This window comes from Myodes glareolus, chromosome 5 (assembly GCF_982192425.1).
Source record: "Myodes glareolus chromosome 5, mMyoGla1.1, whole genome shotgun sequence".
Lineage (NCBI taxonomy): Eukaryota > Metazoa > Chordata > Mammalia > Rodentia > Cricetidae > Myodes > Myodes glareolus.
In genome coordinates, this window is record NC_142030.1 from 14,031,435 (window position 1) to 14,050,803 (window position 19,369).

The following is a 19,369-nucleotide window of genomic DNA, read 5'->3' on the forward strand; positions in this document are numbered from 1 at the left end:
GGTTATGATCTTCATTTTCAAGTTTAGAGTAAGATGGCAATGTAACATTAAAAATATTAAAACCAAACATTTCTGTAGGAATAAATGGGAGAGTGTCTCATAACTGAAAAGTGCTTTATCCTTGTGGGCAAGTAATAAATAATATTTATCTGTGCTTTGTTGCTAAACACATCAATGAGCAGATTATTACAAATATACAGACATAGTAGATGCTGAATCTTCTAAAGACCCTTAAATCCAACCTTCTCATGTGGGTGTCTCTTCATAACTGCAGAGAGAATGAGCTTGTGTTCTCCCAGTTTAGTCACAGGGTCTGCAGATGCTTGCAGACCAGCCTGCAGTATGCATCTGCTAGAAAGCCAGTTTTATTTCAGATAAGCCAAATTTGGGTACTTTCAACTTCTGCCTAGTGACTGTAGTTCTGCCTTCCAGTCACCTTAGTTTCTCTTCCACATTCTCTTTTTGATTTGTTTTGTTTGGGGTTTTTGTTGTTGATTCTTTTTTAATTGTTGTTTTTGTGATGCTAGAATCAAATCCAGACCTCTACATACTATACAAGTCCTATACAACCGAGCTATACCCCTGCTACATCATAGCTTCAAAATAACTTCCACTAACTGGAACTGTTTTCACCAGTGTTTTCAAAACTTGCTGCACGCTCTTACTGCCCTGTTAAGATAGTCAGAAATTTTGAGAACAAATAAGGAATACTTGGTATAGTTTTAAATGTTGACACATAAAATTCTAAGGAAATTAGGAGCAGAATTTGGGTTTTTGTTTTTTGGTTTTTTCTTAAGTTGATAATGTCTTGGTCACTAATGATCCTAACTGGAGATTTTTCAAAGAGTTTTATTAATATGTAGACTTGAACATTCATTTAATCTACTATGACTCGTAAAACAAATTATTTTGAGTCATCTTGAAGCTTTATAAAATTATTTTCAAAAGGCATAGTAGAATGGTTTCTACTGTTCTGTTTAGGCACAAACATTTTCTGAACCTTCCATCAACCTTTTTCCCCTGACTGCTGCTTTCTGTCATGTCAGAGGATGAAGTTTTTGCTGCTGCAGCAGAAGTACCTGGAATACCTGGAGGATGGCAAGGTCCTGGAGGCACTTCAAGTTCTACGCTGTGAACTGACGCCACTGAAATACAATACAGAACGCATTCATGTTCTTAGTGGGTAAGGAAGTGGAGTTTTTAAGACTCCAGATTAATGAAGGGTCTGTTATTTTTATAGAAGTTTACTAATAATCAAAGTTATATTTCATTAATTAACTTTCTTACTGAGAAAGTCCTGGATTTTGCTAAACTCTTCTGGATAAATTCACTTATGTATGCACAAAGCTATTTAGCTATCTGTATTAAGTTTTGAGAGCTGGGCAGTGGTGGCACACTTTTAATCCCAGCACTCAGAGTCAGAGACAGGTGTATTTCTGAGTTTGGTCCACTGACGGAGTTCCAGTTCAGCCAGGAAACCCTATCTCAAACAAACAAACAAACAAATTTAAAAAACAAAACAAAACAAAAAACGATTTGAGATACTTAATAGGTGAAAAGGAGAAGAAATCCATATAGCCAATGTGATACTATTTCAAAATCTGCTCAAAATTATAAAAACAGTCAGGCGGTAGTGGTGCACACCCTTATCCCAGCACTAAGGAGGCAGAGGCAGGTAGAGATCTCTGTGAAGGCAAGGCCAGCCTAGTCTACAGAGCAAGTTCTAGGACAGACTCCAAAGCTACACAGAGAAACTCTGTCCCGAAAAACCATAAATAAACAAATGAAAGAAAGGGAGGAAGGAAGGAAGGGAGGGAGGGAGGGAGGGAGGGGGAGAGAGAGAGAGAGAGAGAGAGAGAGAGAGAAAGAAAGAAAGAAAACTTCATGGCTTTGGATCACAGCAAGCAATGAACAGCATACAAGTGTGCTGCATACAAAACTATTTGCTTAACTGTTAGCATGTCCTTTATCTGCTACATTTATTTATCTGTTTGTTTATATAGAAACATGGTCTTATCACATATACCTGGCTAGCCTGGAACTCCCTACATAGATGACCTAAGATTCATAAGGAATGTGCAACTGGGCAGTGGTGGTGCACGCCTTTAGTCCCAACATTCAAGAGATGGAGACAGCTGAATCTGAGTTCAAAGCCAGCCTGATGTACAGAGTGAGTTCTAGGATAGCCAGAGCTACACAGAGAAACCCTGTTGGGGTGGGGGGAGGTCCACATGACTCTGCTTCCCAAGTGTTGGGATTAAAAGTACACGCCACCACACAGGGCCAGAACATACGATTTAATTCATAGTTTTTTCTTTGAAGTGATCTTGAAAGAAGAAAAAATTACTTCCTGCTCGTGCTGTATCTTTTCCGTTTTACCATGTCACTTGGCATAAGCACATTTGTCTAAACCCATATTCCTGTAAAGGCACAGAAATAACCATAGGTCCTCTTTGTTTTTATTTTTATTTTTTATTTTTTTTAGTGGCTATACTGGGATTAAACCAAGGACTTTGTTAGTTTTGGGGCTTTTGTTTTGTGAGGCAGGGTTTTTCTGTTTAGCTTTGGAGCCTGTCTTGTAACTTGCTCTGTATACCAGGCTGCCCTTGAACTCACAGAGATCTGCCTACCTCTATAGTGCTGGAATTAAAGGTGTGTACCACCCAGGATTTTTATGTGATGGGTAAGCATGTAAGCATCTATCACTGAGGTAAATGTCCCCAGCCCTCCTTTTATTTTTAGACAATTTCCCTAATTGGCTGGTTCAGTGTAACAAGTCTTTCTCTGTCCTGCTAGCTCCCAAATAATGACATAGAGACTTATTAATTATGAAAGCTCAGCCTATAGCTTAGACTTGTTTCTAATTAACTCTTATAACTTAAATTAACCCATTTATATTAATCTAAATTTTGCCTCATGGCTTGTGACTGTTACCTTTCCTCCTGTATTTCGTGTGTTCTGCCTCTCCTCACTTCTGCTCCTTTTTTCTTCCCAGAGTCCTCTGTCCCCAGAAGTCTCACACCTAATATTTTCACAGTGGAAACAAATATTCCTGAGTAGTTCAGCTTCTAGAGCAGTCTGGGTTGTGCGCCTGTGCCACCACATGTCAATTTTGCAAAATTTAAAACGTGAACAATTTTCCCACCTAGCTACTGACATTAATTCTCCCTCAGTATTCCCTTTTTTTCATTATCCACCTCACCCCCCACCCCCCAGGGTTTCTCTACATAATAGTCCTGGTGGTCCTGTAGAGCAGGCTGGCCTCAAACTTATAGAGATCCACCTGCCTCTGCCTCCCGCGTGTTGGGATTAAAGGTGTTCACCGCCACTTGTTCTTGTGTTGTGCACATGCATATGTGGAGGTCAGTGGACAACTCATGAGTCTGTTCTTCCAGCCGTGGGCTCTAAGGATCAGACTCAGGCTGGCAGGCAGGCTTGTGGAGCCTTGACTCACTAGTTCCCCAAAATTATTTAAGAGACAAAATTTTTCATAATCCAGTTTCTTCAGAGATTTGTTAAGTATAATTACACTTTCTAAAACATGTTTCCATTAGCCAAAATGCTACATCCATACTTACAGCAAGAAGGCAAGGCACTCTGCTGTTTGTTTAGACTCTGATACTTTTTTCAGTTAAGGAAAGGAGGGGCGTTGACCCTGGTATTTGAGAGGTATCACTGCCTTACCTGTGTAGCAGGGAGCAGAGTGAATACGTGGTTTTGTTTTATTTTGTTTTTTCGAGTCAGGGTTTTTCCACATAGCTTTGGAGCCTGTCCTGGAACTCACTTTGTAAACAGGCTGGCCTCAAACTCAGATATCGCCTGTCTCTGCCTCCCGAGTGCTGGGATTAAAGTTGTGTGCCACCACCTCCCGGCTTTAATTGTCCTTTATATAAGTGACAAGGAAGGTATATTGGCAGAGCACCCAGGAGAGTTACCCATCAGATTTAACTTCCGAGTTGAATATGGCCTTTACTTCTTTTATACAGTTCTATTCCCTGAGAAAAGCCAGTTTGGAGGTATCCTCCCTATAGGAGGTCATTATATATTCCCCAGAGCTGAGGAAATGGAGCATTTATACCACTATCTATACATAGTGAGGAATAATGCTGGATTCCAGGCATAGGCAGCCCTCCCTGGTGGATGCTGGGTACTTGAACTCAGGTCCTCATGCCAAACAAGCATTCTTACCCACTAAAATACTTTCTCAGCCTCTATGTTGTTTTGACTTGTGATTTTTGGTACTTACATCACAGAGAATCTGTGAAGTTGGCTCAGTTGTGAAGAACAAGATGCAGTCTGTGTTCCTGCACTGCTTAACTTCCCCTATTTCCTAAGCTTTTTACGTCTCAATTTCTTCATTTATGTAATTAGAATAATAGTGTTTGCTTCATACGGGGTAGTTGTGGCATTCAGTGAAGCATGTGCTGAAGATTTGGAATAACCTGACATAAAGTAAGCTACATATATTATGCATAGCAGAAGGGAGCACTCTTTTAATTGCATTGCGTATTTTGATAATAGTCTATTGCCTTTTAATAATTTGTGAAGGTACCAGTTTGTATTAATTGAATTCACTGTAAAAATGTTTTTTCTTGATTGACATGAACAAGAACTTGATTGTGAAAATATAATCAGCTACTTTTTAAATTATATTTCAAAAGGGTTTGAGATTTGGTGCTTTTTTTATTATAGGTATCTAATGTGTAGCCATGCAGAAGACCTAAGGGCAAAAGCTGAATGGGAAGGCAAGGGGACAGCTTCTCGGTCCAAACTGCTGGACAAGCTTCAGAGTAAGAGTTTTTGATGTTTATTTCCTCTTAGATTGGAAGTGGGTAAGGTAATAAAGATCAAATAGGAAGCTTGTACTTAGACACACTTTCACTAAGTTTTTGTGGAAGGGGTCCATTAAAGAGCCCTTTACACCAAAGAGTCTCACATTCACCAGATGGAACCTGGAGTCAATGTGGAGGTGCTGGACTCCGCATTCTCCTTAGGTTTGTAATCTTTTTTTTTATAGTTTTTTTTTTACTGTTTATTTAACTTTATTTTATGTGCATTGGTGTGAAGGTGTCAGATCCCCTGAAACTAGATTTACAGACAGTCATGAACTGCCATGTGGGTGCTGGGAATTGAATCCGGGTCCTCTCAGAGAGCAGCCAGCACTCTCTCCAACCCCTTGTGTTTGTTTTCTCTTTTTAAAATAACTTTTTTTCATTTTCTTTACATTTTACATATCAACTCCCCTATGTTTGAGTGCTTTGTTTGTCTTATCTTGTTTCTGTGTAGCTTTGGAGCCTGGCTGACCTTGAACTTCCTTAGATCCACCTGTCTATTCCTCTCAAGTGCTGGGATTAAAGGTGTGCACCACCAATGCCTAGCATGCTTGTATTCTTTACTGATTTTTTTTAAAGATTTATTTATTTATTATATATACAACATTCTGCCTCCACGTATGCCCACATGCCAGAAGAGAGCACCAGATCTCATTACAGATGGTTGTGAGCCACCATGTGGTCGCTGGGAATTGAACTCACGACCTCTGGAAGAGCAGCCAGTGCTCTTGACCACTGAGCCATCTCTCCAGCCCCTTTAGTGATGTTCTTAAATTCTTTTCTTTGGATGAAAAGTATTAAGGATAGAGGAAAAAAAAGTGAACCACAGCTTCAAGTCCTATGCATTTTACAATTTCTGTTCTTTAGGTAAATTGTTTTATGCTTCTCCCAGCTGTGTTAGCTCGCTTTCTAGTTTTTTGAGGGGATCATTTTTTACCATATCTTTATGTAAAATACCTCTTTTCTATTCAAATACAGAGTAGAAATCTCAAGAATCAGAAAATACATACTCCATATACCTGGGATAAATGTAAAGCATAAGAGAATTAGAATAAGTTTGTATTGATTCTATTCTCTGAATTAACATGGTACCTTTGGCATTAGTAGCCTCAGAGTTTTGGCTTACTCTTTGTTAAGTAAAAATTTATCTCATCCTGAGATACATAATCGTCTACTGATACATAATCATCGTTGTATTTTCTGTCCCATCTTTTTTTACTGTTGTAGTGTGTTTTGTATGTGGTGTTATTCCCTGCAGAAACTCCGCCTACAGGATATAGCCCAATTACTCCTTTCTAGTGGGAATATCACTGTAGTTTTTGAAAATGTCCCTCCGACTTCCCTTATGTCATGTCCCTGGAGCTTTTGTCTGTGTAGCAGAAACAGTAATACTGAGGTAAAAGGTACAGCAGAAGAGAACTGAATGTCTTAAATAAAAGTTTACAGTTTATTATTATTTTTATTTCTCTTTTTTAAAATATCTTTTATTAAAGCCTATTTACCACCATCAGTGATGCTTCCCCCACGGCGTTTACAGACTCTTCTGCGGCAGGCGGTGGAGCTACAAAGGGATCGGTGCCTATATCACAATACCAAACTTGACAATAATCTAGATTCTGTGTCTCTACTTATAGATCATGTTTGTAGTAGGTAAGAGAAAATTTTCCTACATTTTCAAATGTTAGTGTATTACAGATGGAATTATGAACTTTCTAGGGTTTCTTTGTGTAGCTGTATAACAACAGTTCATATCTGATTTACTATTTATTCACAGTAAAACCCAGTACTGCTAAAATTGAAACTTAGTAGAAAAAAATAGAAAATTAGCTTCTACTATGTAAGCCTATGTTTATGTGTAGTAAGTCACAGTTGGGACCTGAAGCTCAAAAGCCAATTTTTCGTTTTCTTACCTGTGGGTTTGGTTAGTTATTTCCTGTGTTCAACATTTTAACTATGTACAAAGTTATTTTCTACATATATAAATCATTGAAATGCTTTTTTCTTAAGTTAAAGTTCTGCTTTTTGTAGAATGGCTTCAAAAAGGCTAGAATAATAGGCTTTAACTTTGTGTTTATGTTTACCAAACCATGTACATAATTGAAGTTGGAAGAATTCAAGCTTGTCTTTTGGTGTTGAATACTTTTTAGTAAAAATTTCCCTTCTATGTTAATGATGCTCTCCAAAATTAAATCATAACTTTAAATTTAAAATACCAAGATAGAAATTGTGAACCCTTCCAAACTTGAGGAAAGAAGTGGTTTGGTTCTGATCAGTCAAACACTGAAAGCAGGCTGCTGTAGTGCACATACTCCGTTCCTTCTCACATTCATTGAAGAAGTAATGAAAGAAATGAATTTTGATGGTGAAAGACAGAGTGTATATATTAATCAATAAGGCGCTTTTGAATAACCAGAAATGCTATGCATACATGTAGATACTGCTTTAAAATAATATTCAGGAATGTTTAATATTTATTTATTTTAAAAATTTATATCTTATGTATAAGTGCTCTGCATGTACACTTGCATGCCAACAGGGGGCATCAGATGCTATTTCAGATGGTTGTGAGCCACTGTGTGGTTGTTGGGAATTGAACTCAGGACCTCTGGAAGAGCAGCCATTGCTCTTACTTACTGCCAAGCTATCTCTCCAGTCCCTTGAGGTGTGTTTAAACCAAGTGTTTTACTTTGCTTTTTTTGTTTTTGTTTTTTCTTTCATCAGTGCTAGAAACAGAACATAGGTCTTTTCAAATGCTAGTCAAAAGCTCTACCACTGAGCCCTCTCCCCAGCCCTATAATCTGCTTGTGTGTGTAGTTGTGTCATCGCTGACTGCACTTGTCTGAGCTATTGGCCTTAGAAATGGTGCTCTTCTTGAAGTACTGGATTGTGCTTTGGTGTGAGTTACTGTTGTGCTAGCATAGGACGTGATTAGTAATCCTTTTCCCTTAGCCCGACTCACTCCTTGGCACTGTTCTTTGACTTCTTTGGGAGAACTTTTAGAGCTTTTTTGTTTAAGTTGAATGAGTAGGTGGGTAGGGGATAGATTAAAGGCTATATAGTCTGTCCCTTGTTTCATAGCTCCTTTAGGTTGTTGTTAAAATTAGGTCACTTGTAGACCAAGGTCTCTTTGTGGCTCATAAATTCATTTCTGCTGAGGGAACTGAAAGGTGACAAGTATACCTGATAGTGCCAGAAGTGTCAGAAAATAAGAGCCTTTCCTACATGCATGGAAACAGAAACCCATGACAGGAGGATCTTTCCCCCCTGTATGCACACCTTAGTTCCTGATGTCACTATTTGGAGAACTGTATGAGAAATACTTAGTCCTTTTTCTGTCCTTCACCTCGGGTGGGGTGCTCATCAGACCATGTGTAAAGCACTCTGACATTTTACTAAAACTGAAACTCTTGCTTTTTAAAAGTGTTCCTCAGATCTTCTTTATGATTAAAAAAATTCACACACGTGGTACATGGACTTACTTTTGCAGGCAAAACACTCATACATATAACAGTAAATTAAAAACAGCATTGCTCCTTCTGTTTATCACTTCCCTCCTTCAAGGGTAACTTCTCAAATCGTTCCCTGCTCGCTGTGCAGTTCTTTGGTCTGTCCTTGTTTTTCTTCACCAAGTCCCTCTAGTGTCACTGCTGCTGATGTTGGCGAGGATAGTCTGTCTGATTCAGCAGCTGCCTTCCAGGTTTTCTCAAGCTTTCTACACTACTACAGCATTATAGCTTTCTATAAATATTCTAGGCTCTAGATTGATACTCTGAACCCTCCAAGGGCTCTTTTTCTCTGTCTGTCCTTTTAATAGTTTGTCCCAGGGTTCCTCTTTTCTCATCTTCCTTCCATAGGTTATACTTCCACGAATCTAGGGTCTCCTGGAAATAGGCCAGAGCTACAGTTTTCTCTCCTGAGCCTTAGGTCTGAGTACAGTTTGGCTGTTGCTCTAGTTAAACACAGCAGATCCAAATAGATTTTTCTCTGCCTCTTACTCAGGCTTGCTAAGTCTGCTTGTTTTTGTTTTTGTTTTTTTTACACTTGAGTTCTATATTTTTTTATTTGTCACATGTATGATGTATGTGCTTGAGTATATGTGTTTTCACATGTTTGTGGGTACACATGTACATATGGGTGCATCTGTGTGGAGGCCCAAAGTTGATACTGGAAATCTTCCTCAGTTGTTCTTCCACTTTATTCTTTTAAGACAGGGTCTCTGGCTGAACCTGGAGCTCACCAATCTCAGCAAGTCTCTAGCCAGTTTGCTCCAGAGATCCCCTGTCTCCACCTTCAGAGGCTGGAGTTACAGACGGGTTACCATGTCAACCTGGCATTTACATGGGGTTCAGAGCATCTGAACTTCCCATCCTCTTGCTTGCTTGCAAGAACTTCAGCTGCCAAGCCATCTTCCCCTGCATTTTCTATCTCAGGGAGGATCTACCTACCCAGTTCACCAAGCCGGAAACCAGGAGCCGTCCCCAGCTGTTCATTCTAGAGGTAGATTTTAAGGAGACTAAGAGAGTAACACCAGGCATTAACTCAGTAAGTTGTCCCTTCATTGCCAGACTGGAAAGTAGAGCCTGAATTTAATTCCTTAAGTTTAGCTGGAGGTCTTCAAAAGAAAATTTGATCATTTTTAACCATCTACTTTATTTTCTTCTAGAAACTACATTTTAGCATTGGAGTTAGAAAGATATTTTCTGAAATAAAATGTAAACATACTATCCATTCTTTCCTCTCTGGTGAATAGAGAATTGATTATGAATAACTGATTATGACTTTGAGAAACCCATGTAAACACTGAAGAGTTTTTATTAGATTGTACACAAGTTTTTATCAACTAGTTTGTGCATATTTTTGGTTTAAATGTGATCAGTAAGGAACTTTTTATTTTAAAGAAAGAATTTTCTGGACTTTTTCACACTGATAACTAATGGAAGTATGTTTTTATATACTACTTTTATAAGTACAATTTTTTTAGTACAGGATTTTTATAAAATATTTGTAGACACAAGTTAAAGATTGAATTTGTTCAAAGTGCTACATTTACTGTTTTCTTTCATACAGTACTGGTTTTTAATACCATCTTAAGTTTTGAATTTATTTGAGAACAAGGACATCAGCCATCACTTATGTATTTGAAAAGGATGTTAATAAATTTGCAGTTTACTGTAGCCTTTATTTTTAATTTTCTCTAGATTTTATTTTCTGTGTGTGAATGTTCTGCCTTCGTGCACTGTGTGTGTGCCTGCTGTCCTCAGAGCCTAAAGAGATTCCTGGCTCTCTTGGAGCTGGAGTTAGAGACAGCTGTGAGCAGCTATATGGATGCTGGGAACCAAACTCAGGCCTTCTACAGGGGTAGCAAGTGCTCTTAACCACCGAGCCATCTCTCCAGCCCCCCTTAGACTTAGTAAAAGATTAAATGCTAGCTGGGGGGTGGAGGCACACACCTTTAATCACAGCACTGGGGATGCAGAGGCAGGTGGATCTCTGTGAGTTCGAGGTCAGCCTGTTCTACAATACTCCAAAGCTACACAAAGAAACTTTGTCTTGGAGGGAGAGAGGAACAACACAAGAAGATAAAGTGATAATTTTAAATTGACTGACAGCTGTCAAGAGACTAAGTGATTTAATGCCCTGTAATTTTGAGTCAGTCCTTACAGGTTATTTGCTAATCTAAATGAATCTTTCTACTGTAATCAAATCAACTTCAGGCATATGATTTTTATTACAATTTTATTAGTCTTTGAAAATAGTATTTAAAGTTGACATTTGGAAACATAATTTAGTCAATTATAGGTTCAAAATTTAGTTTAGCTAGTTTTGTGAAAATCTGGTAAGATAATGACTTTTTGAGTCTTGTAAAAATGGGAGTGATAAAATTTCTCTTGTCAAATTAGTTTCGAGAATTAGTATTCTGGAGGCTGGAGTAATGGCTCAGCAGTTAGGAGTAGTTGTTCTTGATGAGGACCCAGATGTGGTTCCCAGCACCTGCATGGTTAGCAGCTGTTTATAACTCCATTGCCAGGTTTCCAGCTCCCTCTTCTGGCTTGTGTGGATGCACTGCACACAAGGTACACAGAAAGAAATGCAGGCAAAACACCCATATACATAAGAAAAAAATAAAAGACTATCTTATAGAAAGTGTCACATGCAGTGCTTGTCACCTAGTAAAGTGCTTAATAAAATACAATTATGCATTATTTATGTTCAGAGTAAAATAACAGTTTAATACTAAAGCAGTTCTTAGTTAAGTAACCTAAAAATATAAAGTTGCCAAGTATTACCTGCTAAGGCTAATTGCCTGCCACCTGTCAGGCTGATCAGTTGACAGTATACTTTTCCTTGTGTGCATACTGGTGCACACTAGTTGTTTTGTCTTTTGAGACAGGATCTTGCTGTGTTGCCCATGCTGGTCTCAAATTCTCGGACTCAGTCAGTCTTCCTGCTGGAGCTCCACGAGTGCTGGGACTGTAGGCTCACTCCACTCTGCTGGACTCTTAGTACTATTGGTTGAGGAAAAATAGAGAAGACTGAAGTCTTTGGAAGATAAACTTAAAAAGAACTTTTGAAGATAAATTTAAAAGTATGACTTGAGCAAGATCATACCTGCCTGTTTATCAATCCAGTACTTGGAAGACTCAGGGCAGGAAGATGAAGAGTTTCAGGCAAGCCTGGGCTACAGTAATAAGAACCGGTGTCAAAATGGGCAGGAGGGCTGGAGAGATGGCCCAGTGGTTAAGAGAGTACTTGGTATTTTTGCAGAGAACCTGAGTTTGGTTCCTAGCACACACATGGTGGATCATAACTGTCTAACTCCAGTTCTAGGGAGTCTTAGCACCCTCTCTTGGCTGTCATATGCTACATGGGGCGCACATATGGTACACATGCATACATGTAGGTAAAATGCTCATGACACATTCTTTGCAGGAGTTGTTTTACTCCTTCCATCGTCATGTTTGTCCCAGGAATTGAACTTAGGTCATCAGACTTGACAGCAGGCACTTCCCCCATTGAGCCATCTGGCCAGTTCTCGTTATTTATTAATGAGTGTGTGCATGTGATTCACAGCGCATGTGTGGAGGCAGAGGGCAACTTCAGGAGTCGGTTCTCTGTACTGTGTGGGTTCTAAGGATGGATTGTCTGCTGATCAACAAGCACTTTTACCCTGTGAGCCATCTCACTGGCCCCGTTTTCTTTATGTCATACCAAAGCTTTTAATAATAGCTTAACTGAATTATATGCTTCAAGATGCTACATTATTTCTTACTCCTTGTAGAACAACCAACTAAAGCCATTTATCTATAAAGTGGTAAACATAATTCCTGAATAATAATAATTACTTATATGAATTGCCTTAATCAGACCAGGAAGCTTTCAAAAGGCAGCAAAAAAGTAAACTTTAGGTGGAAGTAGATTCTATATTACAGATTTTAACTAAAGTTGACTTGAACAAAAAGTGCCTGATATCATAGTATTTTAGCATAACCAAAATAAATTTGATTCTTGAGACTTGTAAATACATTCATTCATATTTTATACTTGAGAACTCCAAAAGGAGTTTTGCCGGTTGTTAAAATGCCCTTCTCAATATTGCTAAAAATGCTTTGAAAGAGTAATTATGTGTGGATCTGTTTGTTTTAGGAGGCAATTCCCCTGTTACACTCAGCAGATACTTACGGAGCATTGTAATGAAGTGTGGTTCTGTAAATTCTCTAATGATGGCACTAAACTAGCAACAGGATCAAAGGACACCACAGTTATCATATGGCAAGTTGATCCGGTATGTATTCCTGTATGAGTTCTTAGACCGCAAAAAGGGGTACTTATTTGTTTAGGTTTATCTTATGTGTGTTGCCAGCATAAGTGTATGTATCACGTGTGTGCCTCTTTTGCACAGGACTGGAGTGTTTCTGATACAGAGCTCTATAGATGGTTGTGAGCCATGGTACAGACGATAGCAGTCAAACCCGGGCTATTTTACTTTTGAATCTTAACTCACTGGTCACTTGTTTGTTTTTGTTTTTCGGGACAGGGTTTTTCTGTAGCTCTGACTGTCATGGAACTTGCTGTGTGTAGATAAACTACAGATCTGCCTGCCTCTGCCTCCTGAGTACTGGGACTAAAGGTGTGTGCCACCACACCCAGGAACTTACCGTTTTTAATATACAGATGTAGAAGTAGTTGACTTCTGCAAGTGCCTTTTTTGGTCATGTTTGTCATTTGATTTGTTTTTATTTATTTACTTATTTTGGGGGGCAAGTTTTCACTCAGTTTCCCAGGCTGGTGTGGAACTCTCCAGCCCCAGCCAGTCTTCCTGAACACTGGGCAAATAGAGATGTATCATCATATCTGTCTATGTTGATCATTTTTTTCTATAAATTTTTCCTCTTTGTGTTTATATATATATGTTTGTAGGTTAATATTATCCTAGTTGTTCAGGGTTTATGCTAGAGATTGTGCTAAGTCATTGTGCATTCTTTCATCCTCTGAAAGACTCTGAGGTGCTAAACCTCTTGTGTTGAGATGAGGAAACTGGGGTAGAAATGTTAAAGTCCCCAGTATAATTTGCAGATCTCCTGTGGAGTCTTACCTAGTTTTCCCCAATGATAATATTTGAAAATTATTGCATATGGATTTTAAGAACTAAATTTTCTCTAATCAGAAGAGTCTTTATCACTAGATAACCTACAGATATGTAGAAATAAACATGTTCATTTCTTTTAACCAATTGAACATTATCTACTAGTCAAAAAGAACATAAATCCAAATAGGTTAAGGAACTACACTTGTTTTAGGAGCCATTCACCTAAGATCTAAAGTAAATAAAACTTGGTTTAGGACTAAAGCAAGACTTTTGCCTTTGGATAAATATATTGTCCCCAAATTTGAGTAAGACAACAACAGATTAGTCTTACAAGCCAATAGGATGGCTCAGCGACTGAAGAAGGCATGTGCTTTCTGGAGACCTGATTTTGTTCCCTGGGACTTTTGTAAGGTAGAAAGTAATGACTCCACAAAATTGTCCTGACATACAGGCCATGGCATGTCAGCCCGCATACAAGTATCATGCACATACAACATACATAACTAATAAAAGGCACCATAGAAGGAAAAATACAAATTTGAGACAGATACTTCTTGAATACCTTCCTGTGATATGCTGTAACTGGCGACAGGAAAGAACAGCATTCCTTACTATGAAGAAGGAGGTCTTAGGGGCTGGAGAGATGGCTCAGCAGTTAGGAGCACTGACTGATCTTCCAGAGGACCGAGGTTCAATTCCCAGCTCCCACATGGCACCTTAAAACTGTCTATCACTCCAGGATCCAACATCCTCTCATAGACGTACATGTAGGCAAAACATCAATGCACACAAAATAAAAATAAATAAATAATTTTCTTTAAAAAAAAAAAGAGCTCTTACCTTTTTGTGCCTTAATAACTAGTTAGCATCCTGACAGACTTACTGGTTATCTTAAAATAATACTGTTAAGTACACATAGCTGACCTCAGGTGTGTGTTTGACATATATACACACACACATATAATTCCATATATGATTTAATTATAAACTATGCACTAATTATTTAAGGAACCTAATTATATTGAAATGTGGGCTCTCTACCTAGAATAAAAAGGTACAATATGTTATATTCCTTAAATAATTTTAGTAGCAGATAATGATTACCAGCATTCTGAATTAGTAAACTTAAATAATATTGTAAGATATCTGCAACAATTTCAATATGAAATAAGAGTATTTGAAATTTATTGTTAAGGCATACTGAATTTACTGTTACCTAATACTTCTATGTATGTTGCATCAGATTAAATGCATTAGTGTTGTGGGAGTAACTTCCGCTGCCTCAACCAATAGTCGCTGAAATACGAGCCCACAGTGCAGCGGGGAGCGACTTCTGCTCCGTCAGCCAATAGCTGCTAAAATACCAGCCCACTGGGGCGTGGTATATTTCTCTTTTAAAAAGAGAAGCATATCCGGAATAGGCCCTCTTGGTTCCGGCTCTTGGTTCCGGTGCTCGGTCTCAGCTGCTGCTCCCGGCTCCTGCTCCAGCGACTAGGCTCCCTTCCTGACGGTTTATGGTGTATGTAAGTTTTACCCCCCGCCAAATAAATAACCCCTTAAAACATAACTGGTGTGGGATTGATTCGTTAATACATTAGTGATAGATTAAGTCACAAATAGTTCATTGGCTTCTGTATTAGTCAGGGTTTCTATTTCTGTGAAGAGACACTGTGACTACAGCAACCCTTATAAAAGAAAACATTTCATTGGGATGACTTTTACAGTTCACAGGTTTAGTTTATTACCATGGGGGACATGGCAGCATGCAGACAGACAGGTGCTGGAAAAGTAGCTAAAAGCTCTACATCTTGATCAGCAGGCGGCAGCAGGAATCTGTCCACACTGGGCATAGCTTGAGCATAGGAGGCCTCAAAGCTCACCGCACAGTGACACAACTACCCCAACAAGGCCACACCTCCTAGTGCCATTCCCTTTGGGGACCATTTTCTTTCAGACCACTGCCACAGCATCCATTAATGAAAAGAAATAATAAACGCTTCTCCTTGGAGTAATTTAACCAACAATGAGCCCAGATTTGAATTCTCATCTCTCCCCCATCTGCCTGCTGTATGAATCTGATCTGTTTGCTTTAATGCTGTTTTGTGACTCTATCTCTAACAAAGGCATCACAGATATCAAAGGCTAACAGCAATAATATCTGTATGCTGTAATCAACATTTATGGTAGATATTTATTTTATAAGGCCACTTTCATATTATTTTCAGCAAATGATTATCATAGCATATGTCCACACGTGTTACCTTGGGTCTGGGTATGGAAGAGTACATAACTAAAAATTGTCACTTAAAATGTCAGCTTAGGCTGTGAAAGTCGATTCCATGGCAAGGCCAGTAAGTTTGGTTATTTACATGGCTCTCTGTTTCGTTGTTTTGGGGAGGGGTCTCTATGTAGTCTTGGCTGGCATCAAACTCAGCTCCACCTGCCTCTGCCTCGGGAGCACTGGGATTAAAAGACTTAGGCCATCATGCCTGGTAGCATTGTGCTCTTAAGTAAACACATGGGCTGAGTACACAGTAGAGCAGCAATCTTCAATCATAAATGACCTTAAGGTCCAGCAGAAGTTCCAGTCCTTTAGAATGTAAGAGATAGGGTTTTGTTGTTGTTGTTGTTTGTTTTGGGAGGGTTTTTTGTTATTTTTAATTTTTTTTTTAAAAAAGACAAACTTATCTTTTTTCATTATATATACAAATCCAAGTTCCCACTCCTTCCTATTCCCTCCACTTACCAAGAGATAATTTTGTTATAATTTATCACCACAGTATGCTAATAAACTGTTGTTTTGTTTCTTACCTACATTCAAGATGGAAGGAATCTGAGTGGTGGCACACACCTTTAAGTGCACATCCTAGCACGTGGGAGGCAGAGGCAGGTGGATCTCTGAGTTTGCAGCCAACCAGAGCTACACAGAGAAATTGTTGTCTCAAAAAAAAAAAAAAGCGGGGGGGGGGATGCTGAATTTTAGGGAGTGGTTGCTTAGAGATAATACCTTTAATCATTTGTGTTCCAAGACCCTGCTCCTGTCCATGGACCCTTTCTTGTAGATGTCAGGTTAAGAAGCCCATCAAAGGATTGTACAGGTTAGAAAGGACAATAAGATGCAATTAAATAATGTTACTATGTTTATTTTCAATTGAAGTATGAGGACATAAAGGAACCTTATTAGAGCTATGGTATAGCATACAGATGGGGACACAACAAAGACATTCTGGTAGAAAAGGTGTGTGACTTGACCCCTTCATTAAATAAAATAGACTTATTTTTAGTGATGGCAAAGAGTCACAAATGACACTAGAAAGACTCTGGGATGTACACATGACCTTTGAATTCTGAGGGATTTTGTTAAGTTTGTTTTGCTAGCAGTTGTGAGATTCCCACTTTATTTAGCCAGTATAAAATGCCTATTGTGTGTTAATTTTTTTTAATCTAGGCAACTAAGCATATGATAATAAACCCTGATGATTCTATAATGGACGCTGTGGGAGCTCAGAAGAGATCTCGCTACATCTAGAAAGCTAAGGAAAGTAAGAAAAGAATTTAGGTGAAAGATCAAAGAACTGCTTAGGTGAAACTGATTGAGAATATCCTAGGGCCGTCTGGGAGAAGAAGAGTGGAAGTTCAGGAGGTGAACCAATGAAGCAGATCTTCTGCATCTCTTGCTGAGGGGTGTAGACTTGATGCCAGTGTTTGCAGAATGGGTTTTTCTTGACTACTGGGTGTGCAGAATATAATAGGGTTTTCTTTGTCTGTCTGTCTGCCTGTCTTATTTTCTTCTTTCTTTTATGGTAAAAGGAATTTTTTTCTTGGCCCTATTAATTTAGGAATGCAGAATTAATATTTAGATTCCAGTCTGAAATGAGAAGGATGACTTTCAGATGGCCGTACTACAGAAAAAGTCCTCTGAGACTGGTGAACTCTTTTTTTTTTATGTCAGATACTATTTAGAAAAGTTGACTGCACTGTTTTTCCTCTTTGTCTTTTCTTTCTTTTTTTTAAGACAATAGTTTTATTTAGGCCCTAATTGTCCTTTGTAACACAAATTCTAATTGGTCTTAATAAAAAAAAAAAAAAAGCCCAGTCAGATATAGGGGTTAATGCTGAAGATAGAGAAGCAGGGTGCCCAGCAACTAGAGAGTTCTTTTACCTCTACAAATGGTCAGACCGAAGGGGATGGCGATCCTGTCCTCAGACTGCTTCTCCAGACTGCTTCTCCAGACTGCATCTGTCTCCAGCAAACCTCAGACTGGACTGCACTCCTTCCCTTATTTCTCTCTGCCCATCACTCCTGTCTCCACCACCCTAGTTCTGGGGTGAAAGACTTGTGAGCCCAAGTGCTGGGATCAAAAGGGTGCACCACCACCGCCCGGCTTGAATATGTATTTTTTATGCCCATTTTTGTTACTTGTTTTGTTTAAACTGGATTCCAGGTTGAATTAGAATTCATGATCTTTCTGCTCTGCCTCCCCAATGCTGGGATTAGTGTGTAGAAAAAAAGAATTTAAGGTTTTGTTGCTGTTGTTTTTAATGTATATGGGTATTTTGCCCAGTGTGTGTGTATCTGTGCCCCTGCTACCTGTGGAGACCAGAAGAGGGTGTTGTGTTCCATGGAACTAGAGTTAGGTAGTTGTGAGTTGCCCTATTGGTGCTGGGAATCAAACGAAGTCTGTTGTGTGTTGTTTTACTCCCTTGTATTTTTGTGGGACTCAGCACCCAGCTCCCAAATAAATCACACATGGAGGTTTATTCTTAGTTAGGCTTGTTAGTTTGGCTTGTTTCTTGCCAACTTTTCTTAACTTATGTTATCACGATTACCTTTTTTGCCTCTGGGCTTTTATCTTTCTCTCTTTCTGTGTACCTTTCTTTCCTTCTTACTCCGTGACTGGCTGCTGATGTCCTCCTCTCCTTGTTCTCTTGTTGTTCCTCTCCTTTTATCCTCTCTGCCTGCCAGCCCTGCCTATCCTTGCTGCTGCCTTGCTATTGGCCGTTCATCTCTTTATTATGACTGTCAGGTGTTTTAGGCAAAAAAATTACAGCTTCACAGTTAATCAAATGCAACATAAACAAAAGCAACACACCTTAAAATAATATTCCCCAACAGGAGTCCTGTGGAAGAGCAATATCTTTATGATGTATGGAGTTCATTCTTATTGAGGTATATAAAACAATTGAGTTTTTTTCCTCCCTTTTTTGTCTCTCTTCCCCCCCACCCTACTGTAGATTTTTTTGAGACAGGATCTTGCTGTGTAGCCCACCCAGGCCTTTTAACTTGTGGTCTTCTATATCTAACCTCTCCAGTACGAAAAAAGCAGGCATGTTCAAACAATCAGTTTTCTGGATAAGTATTTCTAAAGTAATTTATTGTCAATTTAGAAGAAAATCTTTGTGTTCCTCTGGAGTATTGTTTTGTCTAAATTTTGTTCTTTGGCAATGTTAAGCTAGTCAAAAAAGATGTAAAATTATGCAAGCCATTTTGACCTCTTATTGTTGATGTGATATAGGTGCTTCTTAGCTCTTCAAAGAGGTATCAGCAGTTGCATTGTTAATGTACTGTCATAAAAGATGAGTTTAGTCCTATGAATAAGCAGCATAATAAACAATCCATAGTTAGTTTCTGAAGCCAGAAGGTTTCAATTTTATCAAACTAGTTTAAGACCTGTTTATAGTTTCTTACAGGTCATCGCTAGTGGACTTTATCTACCCCCAGGCTTAAATTTAGGCACAAGGGGCTAGAGAGGCAGCTCAGTATTTAAGAACACTTCCTGTTCTTCCAGAGGACCTCAGTTCTGCTCTCAGCCCTAATATCCAGTCTATTCAGGCTACTCCAAACTGCATGTAACTTCAGCTCCAGGGGACCTACTCGCTCAAGGCCTCTACAGGAATATACAAACCCTCTCTACACACATACAAACACATAAATAAGACTTTTTTAGCT

The 19,369-nt window shown here is 38.8% G+C and overlaps 1 protein-coding gene across 2 annotated transcripts in view; it reads left to right on the top strand.

The window, feature by feature from the left end:
• Window positions 1-19,369, top strand: part of Wdr26 (WD repeat domain 26) — a 46,650-nt gene that overhangs the window by 7,288 nt on the left and 19,993 nt on the right. For both annotated transcript variants that reach the window (XM_048439566.3, XM_048439569.3), the window contains exons 4-7: window positions 1,047-1,183; window positions 4,693-4,790; window positions 6,326-6,482; window positions 12,477-12,615. In XM_048439566.3, coding sequence (XP_048295523.2) covers window positions 1,047-1,183; window positions 4,693-4,790; window positions 6,326-6,482; window positions 12,477-12,615 — 531 coding nt within the window. The remainder of the gene's footprint in view (window positions 1-1,046; window positions 1,184-4,692; window positions 4,791-6,325; window positions 6,483-12,476; window positions 12,616-19,369) is intronic.